Source organism: Ostrinia nubilalis, chromosome 23 (assembly GCF_963855985.1).
Source record: "Ostrinia nubilalis chromosome 23, ilOstNubi1.1, whole genome shotgun sequence".
NCBI classification, from domain to species: Eukaryota; Metazoa; Arthropoda; class Insecta; order Lepidoptera; family Crambidae; genus Ostrinia; species Ostrinia nubilalis.
The window spans coordinates 7495909-7513497 of NC_087110.1; the positions used below are offsets into that span (position 1 = coordinate 7495909).

General features: G+C 39.6%; 1 protein-coding gene across 1 annotated transcript in view; it reads left to right on the forward strand.

Moving 5' to 3' along the window:
* Positions 1-17589, forward strand: part of LOC135083391 (structural maintenance of chromosomes protein 4) — a 49316-nt gene that overhangs the window by 29225 nt on the left and 2502 nt on the right. Inside the window, exons 10-22 of the mRNA XM_063978134.1 lie at positions 341-463; positions 728-845; positions 1459-1661; positions 5632-5816; positions 8138-8267; positions 9259-9400; positions 9840-9968; positions 10441-10598; positions 12794-12932; positions 13476-13655; positions 15136-15315; positions 16182-16311; positions 17182-17299. Of these exons, the coding sequence (XP_063834204.1) occupies positions 341-463; positions 728-845; positions 1459-1661; positions 5632-5816; positions 8138-8267; positions 9259-9400; positions 9840-9968; positions 10441-10598; positions 12794-12932; positions 13476-13655; positions 15136-15315; positions 16182-16311; positions 17182-17299 (1935 nt within the window). The remainder of the gene's footprint in view (positions 1-340; positions 464-727; positions 846-1458; positions 1662-5631; positions 5817-8137; positions 8268-9258; positions 9401-9839; positions 9969-10440; positions 10599-12793; positions 12933-13475; positions 13656-15135; positions 15316-16181; positions 16312-17181; positions 17300-17589) is intronic.

The following is a 17589-nucleotide window of genomic DNA, read 5'->3' on the forward strand; positions in this document are numbered from 1 at the left end:
TCCTCCGTGGTTGAGGATTCCGGGTGAAGCTCGCTTCCACCTTAGGCCTGATCGTCACTTACCATCAGGTGAGACACAGGCCAAGAGCTTCCTCGTTGTGGATAAAAAAAAAACTTAGCAAAGTTGGTACTATGGGTACCAGACTTCTTGGTAAATACTGGTTAAAAGACAGTCCTTTAGCTGAATAATTGATGATCATAATAATAAACTCCTTTTCTGCACATACTATTTTTTTATGTTCTCTAAGTTTTACTATACGAACTAGTAGCAAACAATAGTTAATTCACCTACAATATGTGTCAAATAACTAATGTAACAATCAATTTTAAACTTTTCCCAGGTTACAACAAGAGCTGAATTCAACTGTGCCAACGAATGAGAAGAAACTTACAGAATTACAAACTCAACTGCAGACATTGAAAAGAGAAGAATCATCTGTGTCGGGCGAAGCGAGATCACTGAGGTATTTTATTAATTACCCAATTTATTAACTAATAAAATCCACACTTATAACGTCTGTCTGTTTACTACCATTTCAAGCATGAACCGATTTAGATGACATTTGAGAACTATTGAGAACCAAAAACTGACAGAAGATGGTTTTAACCCATTTTAGAGAGATAGCAATATTAAGTCACAACTTAACGTAGTGTCTCCGCTAAATAATGTCATAGAAGTGAGCATCTTCACACAATTTATATTGAAATTGAAATTGTGTTATTTTTAGGGCTCAATTAGAAGAGTCAAGGCAAGCGATGAGCGCGAATAGATCTCGAGGCAGGGTGTTGGACGCTCTAATGAAAGAGAAGAAAAGCGGAAGACTGCCGGGAATATTCGGAAGATTGGTAAGAACCCCTTTAAACAGTTTTTTATAATAATTAGCTTGTTTTGAAGTCGAAATTAGATGAACAACTTTACCTGAAAGTTTATTCTGGCAATTTTTGCATATTTTTGGAGTCGGTGTCGACAGATTTCTGCCTAACTTTTATAACCTTTCAATTTTAAAACGAAATGACGGAGTTCTGGAGTGTCGAGGTTCAATTTCGGTTATAAATAAAAAAAATACAACCGAATTTGAAAACCTCCATTTTTAAGTCGGGTACTAACATTCTATGAAGGCACTTGGGAAGTTGGCACCGATTGTGAAAATGTTAATGATGATTTTTCAATTTTTTAATAAATAATAAGCCGTCGCCCGCGACTTCGTACGCGTGGACCCCGTTTTATCCCATTGAGGGTTAAATTTTTCCAAATAACGTCTTAGTGAGCACCTATGTTCTAAAAGGAACTCCCATGCAAAATTTGAGACTCCTAGCACTTGTAGTTTCTGAGATTTCGTGATGAGTGAGTGAGTCAGTGACCTTTCGCTTTTATAGACATAGATAACGCAAATTTTTCTACCTTTTAGTGCGCTTTTTTGCAGTTTTAGTTTTTTATTAATAATACTTATAATTCCAGGGCGACCTAGGAGGCATAGACGCAAAATACGACGTAGCCATATCGACCTGTTGCGGCGCGCTCGACAATATCGTGTGCGATACTGTGGAGATGGCCCAAGCTTGTGTTGAACACTTGAAGCGACACGACATAGGCCGCGCCACCTTCATAGCGCTGGACAAGCAGCAGCATCTGATCAGGAATATGGAGGCTAGGAATACATAGTGAGTATTTTCTTCATCAGTCCATTTAGTCCCTTCAAGAGGCGAGAAACAGTACACTTTGATCAGGAATTTGGAGTCCGAGCTTTTGACTGAGTTTCTTCATCATCATCATCGGGTCATTCAGTCACATAATCATCATCAGGTCATTTAGTACAGACATGCAAGCGTGTGTCGAACACTTGAAGCGACACGACATAGGCCGCGCCACCTTCATAGCGCTGGACAAACAGCAGCATCTGATCAGGAATGTGGAGGCTAGGAATACGTAGTGAGTTATTTTCTTCATCAGTCCATTTAGTTACTTCAAGAGGCGAGAAACAGTACACTTTGATCAGGAATATGGAGTCCGGGCTTTTGACTGAGTTTCTTCATCATCATCATCGGGTCATTCAGTCACATAATCATCATCAGGTCATTTAGTAGAGAGAGACATGCAAGCGTGCGTCGAACACTTGAAGCGACACGACATAGGCCGCGCCACCTTCATAGCGCTGGACAAGCAGCAGCATCTGATCAGGAATATGGAGGCTAGGAATACATAGTGAGTATTTTTAACGTAAAAAAGTTATTTTGCCGCGAGCTTGCCTAAAAATCGATTGTCTATCGACAGTATCGATATAGCCTGTTGCGTGTCCCAAATCACTCATACTATCGATAGTTACAAAATATAGATAGTTATATCATATCGATAGTTACATCATATCGATAGTTACATCATATCGATAGTTACATCATATTGATAGTTACATCATATCGATATTGAAATAGTACTATATTACTTATCGATAGTATCGGCACTATCGGCCTAGTTCTTACAATCGTAATATCTTTAGAAAAAAAGGGCGATACTATAATGAGCTACGTCACTATCGACACTATCGAGAAAATAGTGCTGTCAACTATGAGTGAGTTTAGGAGGGCGCTATCGGTTTTATCGATGGTCGATTTAAGGCAAGCTGAGTCTAGGTTCGCGGTTTCGACTCTACAATATCGTGTGCGATACTGTGGAGACGGCCCAAGCTTGTGTTGAACACTTGAAGCGACACGACATAGGCCGCGCCACCTTCATAGCGCTGGACAAGCAGCAGCATCTGATCAGGAATATGGAGGCTAGGAATACGTAGTGAGTATTTTTAATGTAAAAAAGTAATTTTGCCTAAAAATCGATTGTTTATCGATAGACTATCGAATGGCCCCAAATCACTCATATTATCGATAGTATCGATACCTTCGGCCTAGTTTTTACCGTCCATAGTAGGTATCTTTTAGATAGACTATCGAAGGGCCCTCTATCGATAGTTACATAATATCGATAATGAAATAACACAGAATACTATAGTTAGTATCGATACTATCGGTCTAATTATTACAATCGATAGTATCTTAAAAAATACGGTACCCTAAAAAGGCGATACTATAATGGGCTACGTCATTATCGAGAAAATAGTGCTGTCGACTATGAGTGAGTTTAGGAGGACGCTATTGATCTATCGATAGTCGATTTTAGGCAAGTCGGGACTTTAGGTTGGTGGTATCGACTCGACAATATCGTGTGCGATACTGTGGAGACGGCGCAGGCGTGCGTCGAGCACTTGAAGCGACACGACATAGGCCGCGCCACCTTCATAGCGCTGGACAAGCAGCAGCATCTGATCAGGAATATGGAGGCTAGGAATACGTAGTGAGTATTTTTAATGTAAAAAAGTTATTTTGCCTAAAAATCGATTGTTTATCGATAGACTATCGAAGGGCCCCAAATCACTCATACTATCGATAGTATCGATACCTTCGGCCTAGTTTTTACCGTCCATAGTAGGTATCTTTTAGATAGACTATCGAAGGGCCGTCTATCGATAGTTACATAATATCGATAGTGAAATAACACAGAATTCTATCGTTAGTATCGATACTATCGGTCTAGTTCTTACAATCGATAGTATCTTAAAAAATACGGTACCCTAAAAAGGCGATACTATAATGAGCTACGTCAATATCGACATTATCGAGAAAATAGTGCTGTCAACTATAAGTGAGTTTAGGAGGAAGCTATCGATTTTATTCATAGACGATTATAGGCAAGTCGGGTCTTTGGGTTGGTATCGACTCGACAATATCGTGTGCGATACTGTGGAGACGGCGCAAGCGTGCGTCGAGCACTTGAAGCGACACAACATAGGCCGCGCCACCTTCATAGCGCTGGACAAGCAGCAGCATCTGGTCAGGAATATGGAGGCTAGGAACACTTAGTGAGTATTTTCTTCATCAGTCCATTTAGTCACTTCAAGAGGCGAGAAACAGTACACTTTGATCAGGAATATGGAGTCCGGGCTTTTGACTGAGTTTCTTCATCATCATCATCGGGTCATTCAGTCACATAATCATCATCAGGTCATTTAGTAGAGACATGCAAGCGTGCGTCGAACACTTAGCGACACGACATAGGCCGCGCCACCTTCATAGCGCTGGACAAGCAGCAGCATCTGATCAGGAATATGGAGGCTAGGAATACGTAGTGAGTATTTTTAACGTAAAAAAGTTATTTTGCTGCGAGCTTGCCTAAAAATCGATTGTTATTCGATAGATTATCGAAGGGCCCGAAATCACTCATACTATCGATAGAATCGATCCTTCGGTCTAGTTCTTACCGTCCATAGTAGGTATCTTTTAGATATACTATCAAAGGGCCGTCTATCGATAGTTACATAATATTAAAAGTGGAATAACACAGAATAGTGAATATCGATATTATGAGTGATTGTAGGTGGGAGTTCTCGATTTTATCGATAGTAGTCGGGTCTAAACGTCACCATATCGACCTGTTGCGGCGCGCTCGACAATATCGTGTGCGATACTGTGGAGACGGCGCAAGCTTGTGTTGAACACTTGAAGCGACACGACATAGGCCGCGCCACCTTCATAGCGCTGGACAAGCAGCAGCATCTGATCAGGAATATGGAGGCTAGGAATACGTAGTGAGTATTTTCTTCATCATTTAGTCATTTCAAGAGGCGAGAAACAGTACACTTTGATCAGGAATATGGAGTCCGGGCTTTTGACTGAGTTTCTTCATCATCATCATAGGGTCATTCAGTCACATAATCATCATCAGGTCATTTAGTAGAGACATGCAAGCGTGCGTCGAGCACTTGAAGCGACACGACATAGGCCGCGCCACCTTCATAGCGCTGGACAAGCAGCAGCATCTGATCAGGAATATGGAGGCTAGGAACACGTAGTGAGTATTTTTTAACGTCATTTTGCTGCGAGCTTGCCTAAAAATCGATTGTCTATCGACAGTATCGATAGTCTGTTGCGTGTCCCAAATCACTCATACTATCGATAGTTACATCATATCGATATTGAAATAATACTATTATTATCGATAGTATTGATACTATCGGCCTAAGAGGCCTTTGTCCAGCAGTGGACGGCTTTTGGCTAAAACGAACATCATCAGGTCATTTAGTTACTTAAAGCAACATGACATAGCTTGTTTGAAAGCGCTATTCTATTCTATTTTGCTGTCTAAGTTTTCATGTGATATTTACACTTAATGGTTAAAGAAATGTATTCTCAGAAACGACAATAATAGTCACTTACATAAGAACATCATTTACATGAGTATTAAAATAGATCGATGAAAACGCTTATTTTATTCATACTCATTTAGTGCATTCGTATATTTTAATGTTTTCTTTCGTTCGGTTTATCTCTAACCTATTGTCTTCATTTTGTTCGGTTGAATTATAATATACGCTATTGAAATCATTGGGGGAGGCCTTTGTCCAGCAGTGGACGTTATTTGGCTAAAACGAACATAGTTTTTGAAATTAGGACAAAAACCACCAAAAATTATTTGTAGCTCATACAATTTTGAAGATTCAATATTGTTTCTAAATCTGCGTGTAACCTTCTATACCCTTTCTTATTTTTTGTCTTTTTCTCATAAACTTATTTCATATTTTTTCAGCCCAGAAAACGCACCTCGTCTCTTCGACCTCGTAAAAGTGAAAGACGATCGAGTGTTGCCAGCGTTTTACTTCGCGCTCCGAGACACGCTCGTGGCGAAAGACTTGGAGCAAGCGTCGAGGATCGCGTATGGCCACACCAGATATAGGGTGGTAACACTGAACGGTGACGTCATTGAGATAGCCGGTAAGATATGTGATAATTTTTAAGGCATTTTAGTAATAACATTCTGCGAGGTGATTACTTGAGGGACTATGAAACTTAATTATGTTCACTGGTAGCTTATACAAGGCTTAAAGGGCCAAAATTTTATAATTAATGAGTTAAAATTTCCAGAAGATCCATAGGTACGATACCTGGCGATAAATATTGCACATCGACCTTTAGAAAGAGACAATCGGCTAATTTCGGTTTCGTAGAGCGTTATCACTGTCGCACTTGAACAACGACTGACAATGACGTTTTTTCAAAGTGTTAACAAACTTTATTTATTTTAAATGTGTGCAATTGATTTTGTGAATTAAATTGCTAAAAACTTTTTATAGTCGTGAAAGAAAAGTGGTTCACAATGTGTTAAAGTATTTGTCGAAGAGAAATACTAAGGGTTCGGACATATTTTCATTGAATAATGTTTTGTCATTGACGTTTTGTCAATCGTATAGGTAGTGTGCGACAGAGATAACGCTCTACGAGCCGAAATTAACCGATTCTCTTTCCAAAGGTCCATGTGCAATATTTAATGCCGGATACTGTAATTGATATAGCTCGTAGAACAGATGGTTATTGTGGCAGAAAAGGTATCAAAGACCGAAAGACTTAGCGTAGGCAAGCCTCCCACTCGGCGGACTGACGATCTGATACAGGCAGTTCAGGATCGGTCGTTGTGAAAACCCTTGGAGACCTATGTCCAGCAGTGGTTAAAACAGAACGAAATAAATAAAAACTCATAAAACTCATTTATTTCTGTAAATAGGCTTTAAAAAAACACTTTTACACGTCCCAGTATTAAACAGACAGTGGTGACTGAGTTTGTTGCGGCGCTTCTTCTCAGCATTTGCCAAATGTTGGTCTCGAAGCGCTGGTAGGGTAAAAAGATTATGAGACATGTAGAGGCTCCTTAAGAGCAAAATGACGATTTGTAAGAACTATTTATTGTCTAAACAAATAAAGAAATTTTGACTTTGACTATGAACCCTGCCACTGCTTCAGGACAATAAATGGGCCAGTGCTGAGAAGAAGCAGCGCAAGAAACTCAGACACTATTGTCAGCCTCTTTTTCAAAGGTTTAGGTTTAAATCTGTCCGTCCCTTTATTTCATGGTACTTATTTTTTTTCTTACATCGAGTTATAATTTTCAGGTACAATGTCTGGTGGTGGTAAGACGACGATGCGTGGGCGCATGTCGAGTTCCGTACAACAAGATACCAGTGAACAGGATCCGAGGGTCATGCAGCAGAATGAAAGACAGCTGGCTAGCTTAGAACAGAGGTGGGTTGAGTTGTTTCATACACACGCCAGAAGTATCAGGTTTGATGTGACATTAGCGAAAATGATTTGAGGGTTTTGAGAAGCAACTAGCTTCCTTGGAGTAGAGGTGGGTTGCTTTAGGCACACGCTTAAAGTATCAGGTACGATATCCGGTGGTGACATAAGCGAGTAGATCTTGCAGAATGAGAAACAGCTGGCTTTCTTAGAGAAAGGTGGGTTGCTTCAAACTTATGCCAAAAGAGTCAGGTTTGATGTCCAATGGTGACACCAGCAAATAAAACCCAGGCCCTTACAGTAGATTGAGAAACAGCTGGCTTTCTTATAGCATAGGCGGGTTGTTTCAAACTCATGCCAAAAGTATTGTGTTCTATGTCCAGTTGTGTCGCCAGCGACAGGACTTAGGGCTCTTACAGCAGTACTAAAGCAGCTGGTTTCCTTGAAACAAAGGTGGGTAGCTTCAAACACATGCTTAAAGTATCAGCACAGAATAATAATAAGTACTACGTACAGAAGTTTTACTTCGCGAAGGTATTTAAACAAATGTATGCTCAATGTCATTAACAATATGGTGTAATTTAGCCTGTCTCAAGAGTCAAGCACCATTTTGTTGACAAACGTCAGTATTCGGCACTGCGCCGAAGCTATAGGGCTGACTTCGGTAAAATGATGTGACGTGAGGTGCCAAACTGCGGAAAATGGCGGAGGAAATACATGATGATGATTTAGCATGAATTATCATGAATAATATTAACTACTTATTTACCTCTCAGTGTCTTGAGGCAACTTAAAAAAGTACATTCTGTGTTTTTATTATTATTTAGGCAGTCAAATACTGCACAGTATTTAGCACACCATTTTCTTTATTTTTTTCCATCATACACAAGAATACGCGTGCGTGAGTCAATGTTCGCTCGTATGTGAGGCCTTGTCGAATAGTATCCTGTAGGGGCTGTAGGTGGGCCATCGTGCGTGTTTTGTTTTAGATGTAAACTCGCGGAGATGAACAGGCCTGGTATCAGGTACAATGTCCGGTGGCGGTAAGACGACGATGCGTGGGCGTATGTCCAGTTCCGTACAACAAGATACCAGCGAGCAGGATCCGAGGGTCATGCAGCAGAATGAAAGGCAGCTAGCTAGCTTAGAACAGAGGTGGGTTGAGTTGTTTCATACACACGCAGAAGTATCAGGTTTGATGTGACATTAGCGAAAATGATTTGAGGGTTTTGAGAGGCAACTAGCTTCCTTGGAGTAGAGGTGGGTTGCTTTAGGCACATGCTTAAAGTATCAGGTACGATATCCGGTGGTGACATAAGCGAGTAGATCTTGCAGAATGAGAAACAGCTGGCTTTCTTAGAGAAAGGTGGGTTGCTTCAAACTTATGCCAAAAGAGTCAGGTTTGATGTCCAATGGTGACACCAGCAAATAAAACCCAGGCCCTTACAGTAGATTGAGAAACAGTTGGCTTTCTTATAGCATAGGCGGGGCGCATGTCGAGTTCAGTACAACAAGATACCAGTGAACAGGATCCGAGGGTCATGCAGCAGAACGAAAGACAGCTGGCTAGCTTAGAGCAGAGGTAGGTTAGAACAAAGTCTCAGGTTTGATGTCCATTGTCCAGTGGTGTCATAAGAGAGCAGGACTTTAAGCTCTCACAGCAATATTAGAGGCAGCTGGCTTCTGGAGTAGTTTCTCAAGTGGTGCTTCTGACAAATTCTAAAAGTGTCAGGTATGATGTCCGATGGTGACATTACCAATGAACCCCAGGCTCTTACAGTAGAATAAATCTAAGAACATCACACCGAAATCCAAAAGACATTTATATGAATGCCAACTCTTAAATATTTTCCACTCAACCTGTATAGAATTTCTTTTTCATTGGTTTTGAACTTTATGTTATTTTAACAAAGTTCAAAATGCCATGGCATGAATTCTGCCACCGCCAGATTATAGCAAAAGAGTCATTTCGTCTTTTGGAAAACTTCGATAGCCTCTAGGAACCTTATGCGGTCGCATGAAACCGCGGTAACAATTGATTTCTATTCAAAATCAAAAATCTAAATCAAAAATTTATATTGTGTCTCGATTTGCTGGTACTTGAAGAGCACATACGATTTTATAACCAATTTTCTCTGTCCCAAAGGCTAACAGAACTCCGCGGCGAGCAAAGCAACCTCGAAGACTCGGTCGTGTCTCTGCAAAGAAGCACTCGCGACGGCAAGACTACCCTCAATAAACTCAACATCGAGCTGAAGAGCTTGACTGAACAAGTGCCGGTGTTGAAGGTATAGTTATTTACATTCATCAACATCATCATTTTAGCCACAGGACGTCCACTGCTGGACAAAGGCCTCCCCCAAAGATTTCAAAGTCCTGTAGCTGAAATAATAATGAATGTTAAGAATATTTTTATCAAAATCAGATTTGATTTTTATGAGTTTTCATAAAAATAGTGGGCCAGTGCTAAGAATGAGCAGTTACAGAAACTTAGCTTTATTTCTCTAAAACTGCCATACGTTTCTTTAGGAAAGCCGTTGATATTTTATCAGCTTTATTTGTATTTCCCACAAGAAAAAGGAATTTGTTCTCTCCGTACAAAATTACAACCGTTCTCTGTCACGTCTTTTTGTCCCTCTCACTCATTAGTTATCTTTCACTCAGTTCCTTTCGTTCCATTTCACTCCCACACTTCTAATATATTAAATAGTATTTTCTGATTTCCAGAATCAAATAAAGCAACAAGAGACCAAAGCGGCTTCCAGCAAGGTGGATGAGCGACAAAAGGCCAGGCTTGAAGCGGCGCTGCAAGCCGCTGAAGAAAAGCTTAATAAAGCCAAACACGACGCTGGAGAGGTAAGTAAATAGGGCCACATAACGTCGTAGGTTCCTGCATTCTTTAAAAAAAATGTAGAACGGTATGGCAGGGACATTTGATAAACGGTTTATCAATAGCAACTAAAAATATGTATTTAAAACTAAATAAGAATAATGTAGGTCTTTTATTAAAGCAAGGTTTGGTTCTTTGGAATATGTAGGTAGGTATTAATTACTAAATAATACCCAATTGCGTTTAAAACAGCCTTTAATTCATCATGCAAGCCTTACAAAGGATATTGGCCCGTAAGATCTGAGGTTTCGACTGTGAATTCTTGCTTTTCATAGAAAGTATCCGTCAGTCCTTGAGCAGTATAAAAACTATGCTGTTTTTCCTAAATCTCTATCATAAACTTTCATGTTTAATAGGATAGGATATTTTTTTTAACAAATGACAAATAGTTACACAAAGTAGGTTATGCCATTAAAATGTATGTTTATTCGTTCTTAGGTAGAAAAAGAAGTGCACGGAGTTGACGCTCAAATATCAGCTGTGGCCGGCGGCAAGGTCAAGGACCTCCAGCGGAATGTCGACGACCTGGCCAAGAAGATTGATAAAGTTTCTACGGAGATCACCAAGCTGAAGGTCGCTATTAACACTAGCATAAGGTACTGTTTCCAATACCATCAGTTCATTTATTCTTCACTACAGTTTCGTTTTATTTTCATTGGTTGATTTTATATTTAGACCAATAGAAATAAACTCTGTTATGAGACTAAAATTGAATTTAGCTTTGAATAATTTTTCATCATCATCATCATCATTTCAGCCACAGGACGTCCACTGCTGAACATAGGCCTCCCCCAATGCTTTCCATGTTGATCGATTGGTAGCGGCCTGCGTCCAGCGCTTCCCTGCTACCTTTACGATGTCGTCGGTCCACCTTGTAGGTGGACGTCCCACGCTGCGTTTTCCGGTACGCGGCCTCCATTCCAGAACCTTTCTGCCCCATCGGCCGTCAGTTCTGCGTACTATGTGCCCTGCCCATTGCCACTTCAGCTTGCTAATACGTCGGGCTATGTCAGCGACTTTGGTTCGTTTACGGATCTCCTCATTTCTGATTCGATCTCGCAAAGAAACACCAAGCATAGCCCTCTCCATAGCACGCTGTGCAACTTTGAGCTTCTGTATAAGGCCTATAGTGAGAGGCCACGTTTCCGAGCCATAAGTTATCACTGGTAACACACATTGGTTATACACTCTAGTCTTCAGGCATTGAGGTAATTTGGACGAAAAGATGTTGCGTAGTTTCCCGAATGCTGCCCAGCCGAGTTGGATTCGACGATTGACCTCCTTCTCGAAATTGGACCTACCTAGCTGAATCGTTTGTCCGAGGTAGACATACTTGTCGACAATCTCGAGAATTGAGCTCCCAACTGAAACTGGGTAGGGCGTAACATGGACATTCGACATAAGCTTCGTTTTGTCCATGTTCATCCTCAGGCCTACCTGTTGGGAAACTCGATTAAGGTCTTCGAGCATTGTGCCAAGATCTTCCAACGATTCTGCCATGACCACAATATCGTCGGCAAACCGAAGGTGAGTGATTTACTCGCCATTAATGTTTATGCCGAATCCTTTCCATTCCAGGAGTTTGAAAGCGTCTTCCAATGCAGCGGTGAACAGTTTCGGAGATATAACATCTCCCTGCCTAACGCCTCGCTGCAGTGGAATCGCCCCCGTGCTCTGCTCCTGTACTCGGACCGACATGGTGGCGTTTTTGTACAAGCACTTCAGCACCTCGATATACCGATAGTCAATACGGCACCGCTGGAGAGATTGTAACACTGCCCAAGTCTCAATCGAATCGAAGGCCTTCTCATAGTCCACGAACGCCAAGCATAGTGGCAAGTTATACTCCTCAGTCTTCTGTATAACCTGCCGCAGCGTATGGATGTGGTCTATGGTACTATAACCTTTTCGGAATCCGGCTTGTTCGGGAGGCTGGAAGTCATCGAACCTACGCGCGAGACGGTTCGTGATGACTCTCGAAAACAGTTTGTAGACATGACTCAGAAGCGAGATGGGTCTGTAATTCTTCAGCAAGGTCTTATCACCTTTCTTGAAGAAGAGCACCACCACGCTTCTGTTCCATGCCTCTGGCGTAGTTCCCTGGAGTAGGACGGAGTTAAAGAGTCTCTGAAGGACTTTCAGTATCGGTGTTCCACCCGCATTCAGAAGCTCCGATGTTATTCCGTCATCACCCGGTGCCTTGTTGTTCTTTAGCTGTTTGAGAGCCATCCTAATCTCGTATAGGCTGATGTCCGGGATATCTTCGGTATAGTGTCGAGTTAGCTTAGCTCTTGGATCTGAAGTTGAGCTATCAACGGGGTTGAATAATTTTTGCGGAGAGTTATTCAAAACATTTCTCCGCTTCGCTCTGCCTTGGAGGAAATGGAGCTTTAATAAGAACCTAACGTATAAGTGTTTTTAATTTGTGTAAAAATTAAGTATTGTGAATTTTAGTTCTCTATTGTGGTTTTTATTTTGAGAAGTTTTACGCCCGATTCCCATATTCAATCCTTGTCCAAATCCGGATTACAACTGTCAAATTGAATTCAGTTTTAGATTATATTTCCAAAATTTTCGATGCTTTTACACTTTAATATTGTTTAAATATACTAATAAACAATATAAAAATGTAAAAACATCAAATACCGCAGATATTTTGGCCAAAAACATATTAAAATTTGACAGTTGACAATCCAAATCCGTATAATTTGGATTAGGATTGAATATAGAAATCCAGCATTAGACGAGTGCTATGATTAAAACTATCAAATAAATCGTTCATACTTTATAGAAATGCGAAGAAGTCCAAAGACAAAATCAACCAAATGGAGGCAGACTTCAAGGAGACTGAGAAAAATTTAGAGAACTTGAACAATCAGAAGAAACAATTGACTTTGGAGAGTGGACAGCACCAGAAAGAATTGGAAGAGGTAAATATTGAACATGTTTTTTTTAAATTTTATACGACTTTAAAAAGAAACTGGTTGTTTTTAACTTTTGAAAAATGAGGAGGTCCCAATTCAGTTGAATGTTTTGTAATCGCTAGTATATGAATTGCCTTCAGTTTGACATACAATGTATTGTCGATAGCGTATCAAGCTATAAATTTTATAAAACAGTTCAGTGTCTCAAATGTCTTAAAAGCCGCAGTCGTTTTTTCCGAAGTCCTGTCCTTGTCCTGGCGCCTCAGAACGACGAGAATCGACCCCAAATAATGGGAAAAAGGGCTAGTGCAAAGAAGAGGAAGTCATTTTTTCCGAAGTGAAAAATTATGTTTGAAATATATGTACTGTCTTTTCTTTTAACCCATACCCAGGCCTAAAAATTCATTGGTTTTCAACCGTATCTTCACAGCATAAAGTTCAAATTGACGTGGACTCTGTGGATATCAGAGCCTAGTTAAAGGTTATGTATGTTTATCCGTTATTTAAATCTAAGTTCCTAATATAATGCTATTTTTTTATTATTTCTAGCTCGAGGAACAAATAAACGAAGGCTCAGGCGAGTTTTCCGGGCTAAAGCAAGAGATATCGAAGCTACAGAGCAAAGAAAATAAGATCAAAAGCGAGCGTCTTGAGGCTAACAACGCTGTCAGCAAAATGGAGAAGTCGATCGACGATTGTAAGTGCAAGACGCCTATGTGGGAGAAAGAGGTAAGTACTTTGTGGTCATTTTCTCTTTCTTTTTAAATCAAACTAGCTGACCCGGCGAACTTTGTTCCGCCTTAATGGCAATAAATAAGCAGACTTTTTTTATTTCGAACGGGATAAAAAGTATCCTATGTCCTTCTCCTGGCTCTAAACTACCTCCCTGACAATTTTCAGCTAAATCGGTTCAGCCGTTCTTGAGTTATAAGTGGAGTAACTAACACGACTTTCTTTTATATACAGGGTGTTAGGTAAATGGGTATATGAGCCGACACTAGCCCATGTTAACATGGGCATATAAATGGTATGGTGAAGTCAGAACATTGATATCTTCATTTTAATTATTTTATTTTTCATACAAATCGGATTTCATAAAATTTATTTTGTATGAAAATTAATTTTTTTTTAATGATGATATCAAATTTCTGACTTCACCATACCATTTATATGCCCATGTTAACATGGGCTAGTGTCGGCTCATATACCCATTTACCTAACACCCTGTATATAGATTATGTGTTTGTCAGATATACTGGGTGTACGTCAAAATCCATACAAAATCTGTTAAAGTTATAGTTACGGTTAATAAGGTGATGCAACTCAGTCGTAGATTTCAGATGATGATGTGGGATAACAGAATAGGGATGATGACTGGGTAATGAAATCGAATTTAGTCCGTCAGACAGATAATAAAAAAATTTTGGACACAATATTTTTGAATTTTTTTTTCATAATCGAATAATTACAGTATTATATTGAGTTGAAATGTCGCGTGACGTCACTTTTGAGTAAAAAATCTACTCTACTACTAGCACTGTTATTATTTAATTATGAAAGAAAATAAAAAATATGAGTCTAAATTTCTTCTAATTCTAATCTGTCTGACGGACAAATAATTGAAATTTTGTCATCTAGTCTATTCATAAGGTGATACATGCGTCGGACATACATATTTCTCTAAAAACAATCAAATTAGAAAAAAAAATCCTATATTCTTATACTGTGCCAAACTAAGCGAAGCTTTTACCATTTTTACCAAATAACGGATATAAACGTGCTTAATTTTTGTTAATAAATACTTAATAGTACACATATAATGTTTAATATTGTCCAATAAAATAAACACGAATATCGCTCACAGATATTTGTATTTTGCCTAGATTGGCTAGATGACAAAATTTCAATTATTTGTCCAATTAGAAAACTCATATTTTTTATCTTCTTTCATAATTTAATAATAACAGTGCTAGTACATTTTTTACTCAAAAGTGACGTCACGCGACATTTCAACTCAATGTAATACTGTAATTATTCGATTATGAAAAAAAATAAAAAAAATGAGTAATTTTTTTTTATTATCCGTCTGACGGACTGAATAGAATTTCGATTTCATTACCCAGTCATTATCCCTATTGAACCGTTAATGTAGAGTATCTCATGCTGTTTCTATGTTTACTTACCTTTAGTAATATAAGCTTTTTTCCAGCTAACAACCCTAAAACTAGAAGACCCAGGCATCGATCTACCGGGCATCGAACGTCCTGAGCCGTTACAGCGACACACTCCTGAGGAATTGGAGGAGGCCGCGGTGGACGAACTAAGGAACAGATTAGCAGCGCAGAAGGCACGACTGGGGGAGGCTAAACCTAACATACAGGCTATACAGGTAAGATGTCGTTATCATCAGGTCATTTAGTATTTTTTATTCAATTTTGACCAAGATTTGACACTTAGGCCGTTTGTAGACATCCGTTTTTTCACCGGACGACAAAAAACGGATATCCTTTGTTTGCTGTCAAAATACGGGACTATTCCCACCTCTCGTTCCCACCACTGCAACTCCTGTGTAGCTAGGATCGACAGCTTGACCGCCATAAAAACCCAACCATTGAAGGTCAAGTTTGTCCCGGGGAAAAGTTAAGGTCATTGGACCCGCAACGAAATTAATCAGAAGAACATAGGAGGAGTTTGAAATTAAGGTTCGGCTTATGTTTGCTGTCAATTTTCTCGCCGGACCTATGAATGTGCACACGTTCATTATAAACCGTAGTTCGGTCAAAAAACGGATGTTTACAAGCGGCCTTATCCCTATAAAACCAATGGCCTATAGGGGTACTTAACATATCTACTACAGAATAACAACCGTACAAAAATTACCAGACGCTGGAACATTGGACCGGCACTCTCCATGCTGACCAGACGAGTATGGGAGGCTTATGCCCGTTTTCACCATCAATCCCTAATTTCAAAGTGGCCCCTATGAAAACAAAGTTCCTATTATGTTTTACCATAGGGGTCACTTAAAAATTTGGGATTGATGGTGAAAACAGGCATTAAAGTTCGCTTCTCCTTACGACATCTACCCATACAAAGAATGGGAATCCTAACCTACCAAGAAACACTGACTGTAGATCAGGAGCTGTCGAGTACAGTCTGACGACTCGAAACTATATTATCTTTGTCGTCACTGTATTTAGCTTTATTTACTGTCTATGCTTAGTTATTAATGCAACATATTTCCACATATTATAGGACTACAAAGCAAAAGAAGAGTTGTATTTGAAACGCGCGGCTGAATTAGACGAGATTACAACGAAAAGGAACGAAATGCGCGCCCTCTACGATCAGCTGAGGAAGAAACGGACGACCGACTTCTTGTGTGGTAAGATATTAAAATAAATTAATTCAATATTCCGTTGTCTAGTACCCATAGTACAAGCTTTGCTTAGTTTGGGACTAGAAGCGTAGTGTAAAATGTCCAAGGATATTTATTATTTATTTATTATTATGTAGGCCCTACCACCATCACTTCACTACCACCACTTCGGGACAACATATCGGCTGGTGCTGAAAAGAAGTGACGAAAAAAACTCGGTCGCCTTAAAATTGAGTTCTAATTTTGTAGTTGCGGATTTGTTTTTTGACGATTTAAGGTTAAATTTGAATGAAAACTGTATGTTTTTTTAACTGAGCCGTAACAGTTGGGTGCTCTGAAGGTTTTGCAAACAAAAACGGCAAATCACGGAACTGGTTGTACTTAGGGACCTTCGAAATGTCGAAATGTTACTTCATATTATTAATATTAAAGGAGTTCTTTTTCCACTAAACATCTATTTATTGTCCTGAAGCAGTGGTACTTGGTAGGGTCAATACTGGGACGCATAAAAGTGCTTTTTAAAAGCCTACAATGAGTTTTATAATTTTCTATCGAACGTCATTTACAGTAGGCGCGCGAGTTCATGTCCATCCTGAGGAATGCGGTAGTGCTGTTACCTAACTAATTATGCTAATGTCGATATCGATAATTATTACCAATTAAGTAGGTCAACCTTATCTACTTATTCCATATTTTTTGCGACTTACAATAAGTAAGTATAAGTATAAGTAAATAAATAAGTAAGTAAGGCCCCGATGGACATGAACTCGCGCGCCTACTGTACTTGCGAATTTTGAATTTTAAATGTTTAGTTTGTTTAGTAATTTACGCAAGTCTTTAGAAATTTTTGTGTAATCCGCTGTTTTTGTTCCTCAGGCTTCAACACAATAACAGCGAAACTGAAAGAGATGTACCAAATGATCACGCTTGGAGGCGATGCGGAGCTCGAATTGGTAGATTCACTTGACCCGTTCACCGAGGGAATCATATTCAGGTAAATAGACAATATCTGCCCTCTTAGGCCCAGTTTTTTGATTCATAGTTAAATAGTTAAATAACAAATTGTTAAATTTTGCTACTAATGGTTAAATATTAACAAAATGTTAACTAATAGTTAAAAAATGTACTGTAGTTCCAAAATACTGAACTGTCCTATCCATGACATTGACAGTGGGGCGCCACCGTCAATACCGGATCGCTGGTTCCGATTTTTGCCATGTTGGAAACCATTTAGTTGAACGATGGTAGCGCCCCCCTGTCATTGAGTTTGGTGGGACAGTTCAG